The following is a 13,075-nucleotide window of genomic DNA, read 5'->3' as shown; positions in this document are numbered from 1 at the left end:
AGTCAAGAGACAGTACTCCCATTTAAATCCTGGGCTTCTGCAGTGAAACATTTTTCCACTATTTGTCACACGGTCTAACAGCTCTGGGGAGCTGAGCATGCTCTTGGCATGCTTGTACACCTCTCACAGCTACTGCTCTCCCAAGCAGGAGAACAGAGCACGTACAGATGCCAGAGGGAAATGGAAGTGCCAATGACTGGTTTAAACACTTGATCCATGTGGACAAGACCTGATCCACCACCACTCCACCCTCTTCCAGCCCTCTCCCCAAGAAAGTCAAGAGTTTTGCCTACCTGGCAATATACTTCTGGTAAATGTTTACATCTTCGCTGACAGCTGGTTTGTCAGTGGGTAATCCATTCCTAATGAGAAACACACAGGGCAGAGCTGGTTAGCAGGCAGCAACAGGGCACAGCCTAAGTTCCTTGATTCTTTCACACACCACTGACACATCTGGAGAGAGGGCCCAGGAAAGAGTACCCAGCAAAGCCATCCATATGTTTAACCTCCCTCCTCCTTGTCCTTCAAATCCTGTACCCTTTTCCTAGGGAACCATAGTCAACCTACCACCCCTCCTGCACATTCCCTCTTTGTGGACTCAATTCAGTTTGTTGGAGACACTGAGAAGGCCAACCATGAAAATCTGCTTCCACAGAAAAACCCTAAATACCTATAAAGAAACAAGTGATGGCAGCAGGAAAACAAACACCTACTTAAAGCACCTTGCAACGTTGCCCTTATTTGCATGGAAGGGCCATCAAGAAGAGTCTCTGTGCTTCAGCCATGCTGTGAGCTGCTGCACATTTCCTGTGCCCACCAGGCACTATGTACTGCTACCTGGTACCAGCAAGCTGACTATAGCACCCAAGATAGGGCTTTAACTACCTCTTTTTTCATAGATACCCTAACCCCCAAAGATGGGCAGCAAAGGTATTTATGAAGAAAAACCTGACCCAACTGCACCCAACTGTCACATAAGCCTGGGGTTACTTAACATCATCAGGAAGAAGATAAAAATTACATCCTCAGTGAGTTCAGCAAGAGGAAAAAGAGATACCGGGCCAGACTCCAGCCTACCTAAGAGCCAGTGGCATACCAACACAACCCCAGGCCAACTCTACGTGTCCTTCCTTCTCAGTTTTGCCCACACCCAACCTCCACTCCTACAGATGACAGCTCTGTAGCCTGGTTTAAACAAGGACACTTTCATGGAGAGTTAACTTGAAGTAGGTAGATTAGTTCCGGGAAGGTTAAGAGCATTAGATGTCAGAGAAATTAAACCCATGGCTAGGGCATACGTGCATATGTGTGAGAGTACGGGGTAATTCCTCCCAGGTTATTTGGTCCCAGTGGGGACTGCGAATAGAAAGCCAGGTCCCAAATACCACAGTTCACACTTCCTCCACCAGCACAACTAATGGGCTGCTTTCTTTTGTCATGAAAGCCTGTATCTAGTAAGCAGCCTGAAGGAGAATGGATCCCCTTCTGTACTCTTGTGTGTGATCAGAACACCGGGAACTGCCAGGTTGAAGGCCATGGTCGCTTCCATTCCTGTTACAGCCCCATCACAATGCCCCAGTTGAGGAAGTCCTGTGGCTAGAGGAGGGACCACCATGGTGCTGCAAACCCACACCTGCAGGCAGCAGGACATGAGCAAGAGAAAGGAAAGAAAACTGAGATCCCAGTGCAACACCAAAGCAGGTAAGAAGAGGCACACAACCACTCAAGCACAGTTCTAGGATGGCCACTGAACTGCAGGCAGCTGAACATCCTGCACACTCTTCAGCCACAGAGTCCCTGGCCAAGTCACCCATCACAACAAGGCACTGTGCCTACAGGAATATTTACAACACTTGTTTTTTAGTAACAGGAGTCTCTGCCTGCCATCTGGAGCACAGAGAAGGCTCATCCTGAGCAGGGGCCAGATGCAAATGTTAATAATCCTCTGCCCTTTCCCATACACCTTAACCATAGGGTTCTCAAATCTGTCTGCAGGCAGTTGGGAAATGACCATGCACATTAGCTCTGCCTTCCAGGTGGGGAAACACAGGAAGTGGGGAAAGCAGACTTGCCTGAGATTGCAAAGAGCATTCAAGTGAGTATACAGCCCAAGGTCCACATATTAAACAGCCTTCCCGATTACCAGAGGACAAAGTAGTAGGATGCATGTAATGGCATTTGCCACAGAAGTGCAGGACAGAGGTCCTAGACTTACTACAAATGTCCCCATGGGATTCACAGCTCACAACAGTCCCAGGTTCACAGCAAGAAACAAGTAAATCCAAACCATGACAAGAAAGCAGAGAAGTGCTTCACTTCCTCTCCGTCAGCAGCCTCATGTGCATATGTAGCTTTTCTACAGCTACCACCTCTAGAAGTCACGTTACAAAGTAATCCAGTGTTTGGCAAGGCCTTGAGGTATCTCCATTCAGTCAATGGCACCACTGCAGATTGCCAGCAACATGTGTAGGAGGTTATTAGTGGTAATTGGGCTAATGAGTTTGCCCAGTCTGAGGGGTAATTGAATCACCTCTATTTGTGCAAGGAACAAGCAAATTGAGAAGACACAGGCCTGGCCCCACAGAAGTTGTATGTGCATAACTCTATGAAAATTGATGGGAATTAGGCACCAAAATGTCTTCTGAGATCTGGGACAAACAAAAAGCCCCATCTTGCTAACAGGAAAGTCAGCAGAGTTTTGCCATTGAGTTAAATAGCTGCAAGAATAAGGTTTTAGTACAAACACGGCTGGATGCCCAGGGAACCAAAGAAGGAGAAAGTAAAGTAGTTTCAACTTTGACCTTAGAGTGCTGACAGCACCATGTTCCTTCACCTTCCATTTTAACATACAAACATAGAGTAGCAGGCTCTAGAGTCATGGCTGTGACTGCTGCTGGCTGCCTACATCCTAAGGTGCAACAGAGGAGCAGACACTCCAACAGAGAGTAAAAAGAAACATCACACATACAATGCAGTATTTATCATCACACGAACTGGAATTACCCACTGATCCACACACAGACTTCAGGGATCATCCTCCACTAAGACAAAGAAAACTGGAAGGCCACTTACTTTACTGTAGAGACTGTTCCAGTTGTGATGGAGTCTGTCTTGGAGAAGGTTGACTTCAGGTACTCAGGAGTGTTGAATGACAATGGGACGGACTGCTCTGGTCCAGCCACAGGAGTGCTGCTGGGGGTACTGGCGAGGGGAGCAGGGGCCAGGCTGGGTGTTGGAGCTTTTACTGGAGTAAGCTTCTGAATGTTCCTCACATCATACTTGGAAGGCCGGCCTACCTTGCCTGTCTTGAAGGCGATGGCTCCTCCCATATCTGGGCTTCCTTCTCCAGGCTTGAAAAGGTGCAAGTACTTGACATTTTCTAGGTCATACTTGGAGGCCTTCTTGTAAGTGTTGCCATTTTGTGGCCTGATGCTCTCACCTGTCTTCAGCTTCTGAATGAAGAAGTCATATTTGGAGGCCCGTGACATGAGGCCCTGCATCTGCGAACTGCTGGGAGAGGGCAGCGGCAGGATGGTGGCTTTGGTCTCCGTCAGCATGGAAGCATCTGCACCTGGCACCCGAATGGGCTGTGCCAGCACTGAGGAAGTTTCTTTGCCCAGCTTGGAGCCCAACTCCTCAGATTTGGCCAAGTGCATGGGCCAAGAGAGCTGCTCTCCAGCTTTCAGTTTGCGGATGTACTCCTCATACTTGGAGAAGCGGGCCCGTTTGCTCATGGCATCTTCACCAGGGAGAGAGGCAGCAGTTGCAGGGGCCTCTGAGGTAGCAGCATTCAGCTTGTCAAAGCTGATCTTGCGAGCCAGCTCATCCCGCATATTCTGGTCATCATAGCCGAACATGCCCAGGAACTCATTCATGGTGGTGGCCGCATAATCTCGCAGTGATGAAGCTTCCCCTGCAGAGAACCAAAGTGAGAGAGTCATACAAGGCGCTGATATTTCTTCTCCTCCCGTGCTAGCAGTAGTAGCAGGGAGGGGGAGCAAGGGGAGAGAGGAACATGATCTACTGACGTTTGGCTCACTTGTTAGGTTTTACGACTCTTAAATTAATTTGTTTAAAAAAAAAAAAAGTAATTAATACTGGGGTAAAATAAAAAGAGTTCATCAATGCCAGGAAAATCAATTTCCTAAATGTTCTAGCCGATGGCTTTTCAGTACATTAAACAAAGTTTCATAAATGTCTCTGCACTCTTGCCTTGGCCTAATATGAAGAAAAAGTAATTTTACTGGAAGTGAGACCAATGCCAATATGCCGAGGTTTGTACAATTCTGTCCTTGTGTGTGTTTGTATATGGAAGGAGGTGCACAGAAGATAGATGGCAGAACATCTGCGTGTGCAAGGGGAGGGGGAAGAAACATGTGAGATATGCTATGTGTGCTGGTGAACAGCAGGGCTGAGAGCAGGCAGGACAGCACAGTGTGAGATGGATATGGGAGACAGGGCAAGACAGTGTATGGGGTAGAGCAGGAGAAGGGCAGAATGGAAAAGCGCAGATTAGAGGAGAGCAGTAGAGGTGGAGACAAATTAAGGTGGATGAAGAGCAGCAAAGGTGCATGAGAAGCTTGGCAAGGAGTGGAGAAGAGAAAGCAAGACAAAGAGAAAGGACAGCTCCCCATTGCTGTTGAAGTCCTTCCCTTCCCTGACAATTTTGTCAGAGTTCTTCCTTCTCAATCCCAATGGCTTGAGAGCTACTGCTCTCCACATAAAAAGGGGATACAGTTTTTATCTGAAGGCTGCGGTAACCTACAGGCAGGTTCCCAAAGCAACCAGGAACAACTTCCAGTAAGTGGAAAGTCAACACAGGTACAAAATAGGTATGGAACAGCCTTCTCTCCATCTGGATTTGGACTGAGGACAGAAAGAGATGTTGTCCTGATGTGGACTCCAGAGAGTGGGAGAAAGCCTGTTCTCTGGAGCCTGGGTTGGGAAGGGGCAGGAAGGGGTTAGTCTACCTAAACATGATCACAGGGAGGAAGAATGAGCAAAAGCTGTCCTTCTTTGAGTCTCTCCCTCCGTTCCTCCTTTCCCTACTCCCTCAGGCAGTTTCACAGGCCACCAGGAGGGGAAGGACACACATCTGGAGGTCACCCAGTATCAGTGTAAAGAGGAAATAAAGATTACTCTGACGTGCCAGCTTGGACTCATTTAGGCTTCAGTCTGACATAGCGCTCCTCCTCCTCTCCCTCTCACTTTCTCCTGCAGCATAAAGATTTACTGTGTGCAGGAGTCCTTCAAACCTCCCTCGTCATCTTTTCCAATCACTCACTCTAGCTCTCACGGGCATGCACACCCCTTTACAGGGAGCCAACAAAAGCAGATACACTAGCAGCAGAATGGAGGTCCTGAGCACTAGGTCCTGCTCAAACCAAATCAACACTGCCTTGATACATAGTGGAAAAGGAAGGTACCAAGGCATAGCCACAGAATAGGTGAGCAGATCCAAAGCATAAAAATGGAGCCCTAGGATTTGGAGGATCTGACAGCCAATGATACCATACACAGAGGCATGCACATACACGAGAGCATTTCCATACACACAAGACCCAGTCAATGAGCAAAGTTCAGCTTCCACAAATCAGTTTCCACAGGACAATACAGAGGAAAAGACTGCCTGTAGTGGGCACTAAAATGGGCAAGACCATAAAGGTCATACTCCCATTTCATGCCTGGTAGAACTGTGTTCTGGTGGCAGAAGTGCTGCAGTATTACTTCCTTATGTACATGGCAAGTTAGAAAGGCAATGCAAAGAATATGCCTGAAGCAGGACAAAGACACACTTACTAAGTGCTGGGACCTGGCTTAACCCCAGATGATTTTCCAGTTCTGGGCACTTAGGCGCAGCGTCTTGGATGGGATTTTGGGATGCCTGATTTCAGAATAACACTCTCCTAGTTACAGAATGGGTGACAATGCCCCCGCAGTGTCTGGTTCAGGTTGTAGCTTTCTGTAGCACAACCTCACGGGTCACTATTAATCTTGAAGGATGTTAAATGCAGATTCATGCCCCACAGTGTCCAGTAACAAGACTTGCCAGAAGGAAAACACTAGGAAAGGCTGTATTACTCCATCCTCAGAGGTAGAATCATTTCACCTGTGCTTCCCCACTTGACCCTCTCCCGAGGCCCTTCCAACACCTTACCAAAGCCATCAACTTTATCTTTCACACATAGACATATTCAATAATTTCATCTTGCTTTAAAGCAGTTCTCCTCTTACCTCTTTTTCTCTCTTCACTATCTCCATTTCAGTGTAACCCTGTGGCCCAACAAAAGTGATTAAACCCATGAAATCCCTATTGGGTCTAACACTTCCTTGTTTCTGTTAAATCTGCTTTCCCTTGTTCTGCTTTTCCTTTCTGTTTGGACCTGTAAAACAATCCCCTAGCTTCCTTCACAATCTCCTGACTTCCAAGCACTGCACAGAAAAGCTCTAGCTGGCCTGTGCCAAACTGCAATGGCAGGAAAAATACCACAGAGAAGATCTGATAAGAAATTAAACTGTTAAGTGTGATTTTTACTAGCTTTAACAGCTGTCCTGAAACCCAGCCAATGGGTACCTTCTTTGGTACCCATGTGCCTTGACCTCAACTGGTATAAACAATTGCATGCAAAACCTAAGATTAAAGGAAAGGAGGAGTGTTCAGACCTTTTCTTGAGCTTTGCAAAGCCTGAGCTTGAGTTCAGGATTCACTATCCTGGATTTAATCCTCTCACCCCCGCTAAAACACCTTGCATTCTGCTTTCCCTTTGTGCAAATTCGGCTGCAGATGATCACAACACCCTTCCAGATCCACATCTCAAGACAGTTCCCACTACTCGCTACCCACCGAGTGTACCTTCACTCATCTCAGCACAAGCCCACCAACACACCCCCTGAAGCCAAGACAACCTTCACTTATTTGCACCTAACCAGAAGTCTAGAGGCTCTTCTGGTGGAGGCACTTTAAGAGAGGGAGCTGTCTCACCACAGAGATGGTATGAGACCCAGTCAACTCATTCCACATATACTTTTCAAACAACAGCAAAGGGGTTATCATTATTACCTAGTTGATAGAAAACCCTCCTCATATCCATGTGCAGACAAAAGTTAAGCAGGACACTGGCTGGGAAACAAATCTCAGTGAGAAGTGCAAAGCCATGGAGCCACAGGAAGCATTGTCCCTGCATTTTCTCTCCCCTCCCTGCACTGCATTTTTCTCTCCTTTTCTCTGTGATAATAAAAGGGCTCCCTCTCCCCTTGCCACTGCTCTCCATTTGTGGGCATTGCCAAAGAGCACAGATCTGTGTGTCTCAGAGCAGCTATCATATCACAAAGGATCCGAAGCTAGCAAAAAAGGGGCTAAAAATAGCCTGCAGCAGCACACTATATATGGAAGGAAAAGCAAAACAGCCCAAATGGAGTGCAAGGTCTGGATACTGGGGGATGGGACATCCCAGCCAGGGCTCTGTCCTTTATTCTGCTTGGGAGGGAAAACACATAGTCTTGGAGACTATAGAAACTGTCAGTCATCATGCATGTTCTCCCAAGCGAAGTCTCCCCAGGAAATTATGAAGATAAACCCCACCTTGTCAAAAACAGGGCCAATATTCCCTTTCTGAGACACTTAGCCAACAGGCTAAGAAAAGAAAGAAGCACTTTGACAGCTTGTACAGGGGAAAGCTTCTGGTGACTACTTTAGCCCACTATGTAACAGAGTAAAGAACATGGGACTGTATAGGAAAATCTCCCTGGGTATGTGTGCGTCAGTGAGATTGTGGAAAGGGATCTGTGTCAGAGACTGTACTGGGAAACCTAAACGCTATATATAAATGTGTGTAGAGAAGCATGGGTCAGTCAGTGGGCAGGAGAGGGTGTGTGAATGAATGAAGAAACATATCTGCATGTCCAGATCAGCTTCTGACAACCATCTGCTGACAGACAACAGCTTTGCGACTCCTGAACGTGTTTCCCAGCTGCACCAGAGAGGGAGGCATATAAGGCAAGACTGAGCACCGACTCACAGTCCCTTCTTTCCAGAGGGCTCAGAAAAAGGAACAGGGATGGCCATACATGCATGTCCTCCATCTTGTTTCAAAGCAAGAGGATTGAACAGCATAGACCAAGTCTCTGCAAACTCCTATCTCATGCACAACAAGCTTCACTGTCTCACCCTGACAAAGGTGGCAGGGGTTTGGCACTAGACTACAGGAGGACATGAACAGTAGCTGAAATGCCATAAAGCAGGCCATGCGAATACACACCGGGACCCTAAGAAGCAGGAACCCTTCAGCCCCATATAATCAGGATTACTTTCCCTACGGACCAAGAAAGCTAGTTAGATGTAGGAACTGGTTTCTTGTGTGGCTCTTGCTTTTCACCCGAGTTTCCAGCAGATCAAAGAAATATGGGTTCAATTTTAAGTGCTGCTGAGCACTGCCAGCTCTGTATCCTCTATGTCCTCAGAGGGAGCACAGGCATTCAAAACCACATTCCTGCAATGACTCCCCTCAAGCCGCATTGACCAGGAGGGAAGAGTTGTACTCCTCTCCTCTGATCTGCCTCCTGCAACCCCCCAGTTCCCAGGGAAAAAACCCTCCTTTTTGGTATAGGCAGTTCCAGATCTCGCTGGAATAAACTGGTCTGAGAGGACCCAGTGACGAACAGCTTAAAATCCATTTTCTGGAACACTGACAGAAAAAGACAGAAGAGGCAAAGAACTCTGTCCTTTCCAAAGCAAGGGATGTTTCAGTTTGTGCTTTCCAGGGAAATGTTGTGAACGACATTTACAACAGGGTTCTTGAAACAGACGCTCAAGACCTGGCAGCACGTCTGTTTGCAAATCAAATCCCATGGGGCTGCATATGTAAACTGGACGCCGCATGTGCCATTACCTGCCTTAAACATAAATGAGCCTGCAGCCCCCCATGGGTGCTTATACATTTTTGCATAATCCTTTGACAATACAGCCCCACAAAGGCATTTTACTGAGAACCCCTACCCCAGTGCGAACCCTCAGTTCCTCTGATTTCCCCCAGTTTGGTAACATATTTTTTATATTTAAGTTTCCCTCCTTTTAGTTTTCATAGCAAATAAAAGCTGTAAATGGGGTGGGGGGATTAAAACAAACTAAAAACAAAGTCCAGGCACAATCACCTTGTGTCTGGGAACGACAAGGGCTTTCCTATCAAAGGAAACTGAAGGTCACACTTTTCCTCATTGATCTTGCAATGTTTGTTAATTACTCTGTCACTGATGTGGCGAAGGATAATTAAACAGCTCTGTTTATATCTTATATGCATAATTATGTGCGCTGCCACTGAACTCGTGAAGACTAGAGAATGTGCCTCTCCAGAAGGGGAACGGACAGACGGAGATGAGCTTCGGCTGCATTATTAACAGGAGGAGGAAAACATGCGCGCACACAAAAGGAGGAAAGTTTGATGGATTCACAAAGTGCTGAGATCAGGGGAGGGGTGCGTGCAGGTGGAGCAGATTAGGGGGAGATCTTTCTATTACAGATTCAACCCAGCTGAGTGACAAATCGGGGAGGGAGCTGCTCTGACTTAACGGAGAGAATTCAATTTACCCTAAGCCTTTACCGAGGCTTAGCTTACTCATACACACCCCAAAATCAATCTGGGGGGAACCTGGGTATCACAAAGCATGAGAGGAATTCATCTAGGGTTTTTCCCAATATTTCTTGCTGAATTCAGTTTTTGAATCATGGAATAGTTTGGGTTGAACGGACCTTAAAGCTCATCCAGCTCCAACCCCTGCCACGGGCAGGGACCCCTTCCACTGGAGCAGCTTGCTCCAAGCCCCTGTGTCCAACCTGGCCTTGAGCACTGCCAGGGATGGGGCAGCCACAGCTTCTCTGGGCACCCTGTGCCAGCGCCTCAGCAACCTCACAGGGCATGAACCATAAAAATAAGGTAGAAGCTACCTGAAAATCAACACTCACAGAGGCTGTGGAGAACACCGTGCAACTGCACCCAGGCCGGCACCCCAGGCCGAAGCAGGAGGGATGTGAAGGTCTGAACCCCGCAGTTTCACCAGCTCCAGCCCGAGCTGCCTCAGGAAGGAGACACCGCAATGGCGGGCAGCAGCCCCTCAGTGCGGGACGAGGGAGCACCCAGCAGCAAAAAGGGATCGTGATGGGTTATGTGCGGCCTGCTCTCTTACAGCTTCCTGTGCACACCCAGAAGGGGTCTGGCAGGCAACCATGACCAGTGATGAAGGCAGCAGTGCCTGCGGGCAGCTCGCTCCGAGTTCCCTGACACCCCAGCGCCCAGAACGTGAGGGCGGCAGCAGGGGCTCAGCTGGGTCCACACGGGATGTGCTGCACCCCTGGCCCTGCCGTGGCACGGCTCAGCCTCCCCGCGCGTGTCCGGTCCAATCCCATCCCATCCATTCCATTCCATTCCATCCCATCCATCCCATCCCACCCATTCCCCCTGGAAAGCCGCACGCTCCGGCCGCTCCTTCCACAGCCTCGGCCCGCCAGCACGCGCCCGCCTTCTCAGGTGCGGCCCGGCCCCGCCCCGCGCCGCAGCGCCCCCTGTCGCCCGGAGCCCCCCGCCCGGGCAGCACCACAAGGCCGCTGTTCCCCCCCCACACACCTCCGCCATGTGCAATGCATGCCCAGGAAAGGAGCCTGGTCCACAGGGATCTCCATCCAAATGGTGTGAAGGTGTCTACAGGGGCTGAGCTGCCCTACCGAGGGATGCAGGATCACTTTTCCTTCTCCAGGGAAAGAGTCATCCACCCTCCCCAATGCCCCTCTTGGGAAGGGGAGGTTGGAGCAGAGGCAAACTCAGCATGGTCCCAAGCGCAGAACGCCAGGACTCTGCCGGGGGATGGAGGCTTCACCCTCCTCCTTGACTGCCCAATGCAGACAGCATCTACATGGACACAGCAATGGCTTTGTCTGTCCCACAGATAACAGAACCCTGGAGCTGGAGGAGGAAGGGGCAGAGGACTCACCTGAGGCAGTTCCTCCCCCCAGCTTGGAGCCTGTCTCGCCACTGGAGGACCGGTAGGCATCGTCCTTCAAGGCTGGCCCATCTGAATCCCTGTCATCCAAGAAGTTGCCATCTTGCGAGCTCCTCAGAGCATCCGTCTCATCCCCGTTATCTTCCTCGTCGCTGCAGCCCTTGGGCTGCACCATGTAAACCCCTTCAGGGGGCACCTCCGCGCTCTCCTTACATTCCTTGCCCTCCGCTCGCCCCAGCAAGGGCTCCTCGTTGTATTCCCCATTCACCCACTTCTCAATCACCTCCCTCCTTTTGTCCTCCTCGATCTTCTGCACGCGGCTGAGTCCATCTGAGAACTCCGACCCCAGCTCCTTGGTCCCGGGCTGAGGCAGGTCCTTGTTGCTGCTCTCCCGCTGCGGGCCCTTGTCCGCCCGTGCCTGTTCGGCTCCCCCGTGGTCGAAGACGACCTGGCGGCTCAGCTTGGCACAGATGGCATTTAGCTTCAGGCCGCCTTTGCGCTTGGCAGCCATTGTGGGTTTTCCTGAGGCTGCGTCAGTGCATATAGTTCTTTCAGCTGGAAAGAGAGAGGGGAAAGAAGCAGGGAAGGACATTAGTGGGATCAGACAAATTGAACCCAAACAGCAAATGGCTGGTCCCAACCCAACAGGGCTTCAGGCATGGCCAGTGTCATCCTCTGAGAGGTGGCACTGCCGTCTGTTTCCTAAGCTCTGAGTGGAAGCTCACCCAGGAGAGCCCGGTGAGGGGCATGTTCTGAACCTTCTGCTACTAAAGGATGCCTCAGAAGAGAGGCACGTATTTCTGCTGGGACTGAACAGGGCTCAAAAGGCACCAAACAGCTCAGGCAGGTGAACAAGGTAGGGACCAGCCTTTGCTCCTGGCTCAGGCAAGGTATGAGCTCTGGTAAAAGCCTGGCTTGCTCTCCCTTCAGACTGCAGCACCACCTGCTTTTAGGTCCCCAGCTCCATCCCAGATGTGTTGGCTGCCAAAACCACACCAGCCACAACTGCACCCAACCACATGCAGCAGGGAAAACAGCTTCCCAAGCCTAAGCCAGGGATGGTGAGGAACTCCCTGAATGGAGTTTGCACATAATCTCAGAGAAGAGAACCAGTATGCACCAGGAACAACCAGAACAGAGGACATGAACCCCTTTAAGTCCATGCACTGGAGCACCAGACTGGTGTGCAGTGGTATGGGAGAAAATCGGGTTGGTATGATTTGATCAGGCTCCTTTGCCTGCTCTCACACAGGAAATTCTGCTCTCACACTTCCCAGCACAATCAGCTAATTAGTGTGGGTTTGTTATTTTAATGTAGTTTATTCATATGTGACAGCTAGTAAAGGAGGGGTAAGAGAAAGTGGGGGGAGAAAGGAAGAAGGTAAGGTCTTAACTTCAAGGTCACGCAGAATCTTGAACTAAATGGTTCCTATCAGAGTCACTTGCATAATTATTGTACCAACAATTAGCAAGATTCACTTGCAAATAAAAGCGAAAAAACTGATTCTAAAGCAGCTGCGTTGTCTCATTCCCCTCTTTATTTACGATACCTCTGATAGACACCCAGACTAAGAAGGGTTAAAGGTCCCAAGGCAAGAAAGGTGCACACAGCCAGGCTCTTCCCCAGCCCACAGTGTTGCTACACTTGCAACTGACACTGCATTGGAGTAACTGTTGGGACATTCCTAGAGGTCCCTCCAAAACCTGCTCTTGGACTTCTATGTCCTGCTGACAGAGCGGGCAGAGAGCAAACAGAAACCGTCTGCAGACCTCAAGAGGTGAGAACAGGTTCCTCCACTGCACAGGAGTCCCTCGTGGCAGCTCAGCCTGCACCTCCCTGTCACCAGCACAGAGGTGCTGCTCCAGAGAAGAACAGAGAGATTAATCAGACCCCCTACAATGCATCCAGAAGCCATCATGACAGCCCCTAATCCCATAACATGACAGCCCAATACAAACAGAGTGAAACTTTAGACCTGCTGTCCAAGAGCCAGAGAGTGGCTGCTTAGCATAAACTCCTGACAGCTTCAGACACGCTTCCCTGTCAAGGTTTGCAAGAAGAATACCCCCCCAACAAAGTTATCAG

General features: G+C 49.5%; 1 protein-coding gene across 2 annotated transcripts in view; it reads right to left on the bottom strand.

Moving 5' to 3' along the window:
* CASZ1 (castor zinc finger 1) overlaps positions 1 to 13,075 on the bottom strand; it is an 87,919-nt gene that overhangs the window by 35,485 nt on the left and 39,359 nt on the right. For both annotated transcript variants that reach the window (XM_065696433.1, XM_065696432.1), the window contains exons 2-4: positions 10,981 to 11,544; positions 3,073 to 3,913; positions 294 to 362 (exon numbers count right to left, since the gene is read on the bottom strand). In XM_065696433.1, the coding sequence (XP_065552505.1) occupies positions 294 to 362; positions 3,073 to 3,913; positions 10,981 to 11,544 (1,474 nt within the window). The remainder of the gene's footprint in view (positions 1 to 293; positions 363 to 3,072; positions 3,914 to 10,980; positions 11,545 to 13,075) is intronic.

The sequence above is a fragment of the Lathamus discolor genome, chromosome 16 (assembly GCF_037157495.1).
Source record: "Lathamus discolor isolate bLatDis1 chromosome 16, bLatDis1.hap1, whole genome shotgun sequence".
Taxonomy (NCBI): domain Eukaryota; kingdom Metazoa; phylum Chordata; class Aves; order Psittaciformes; family Psittacidae; genus Lathamus; species Lathamus discolor.
Note: the sequence above shows the minus strand (reverse complement) of the source record. Positions and strands in the feature narration are given on the sequence as shown.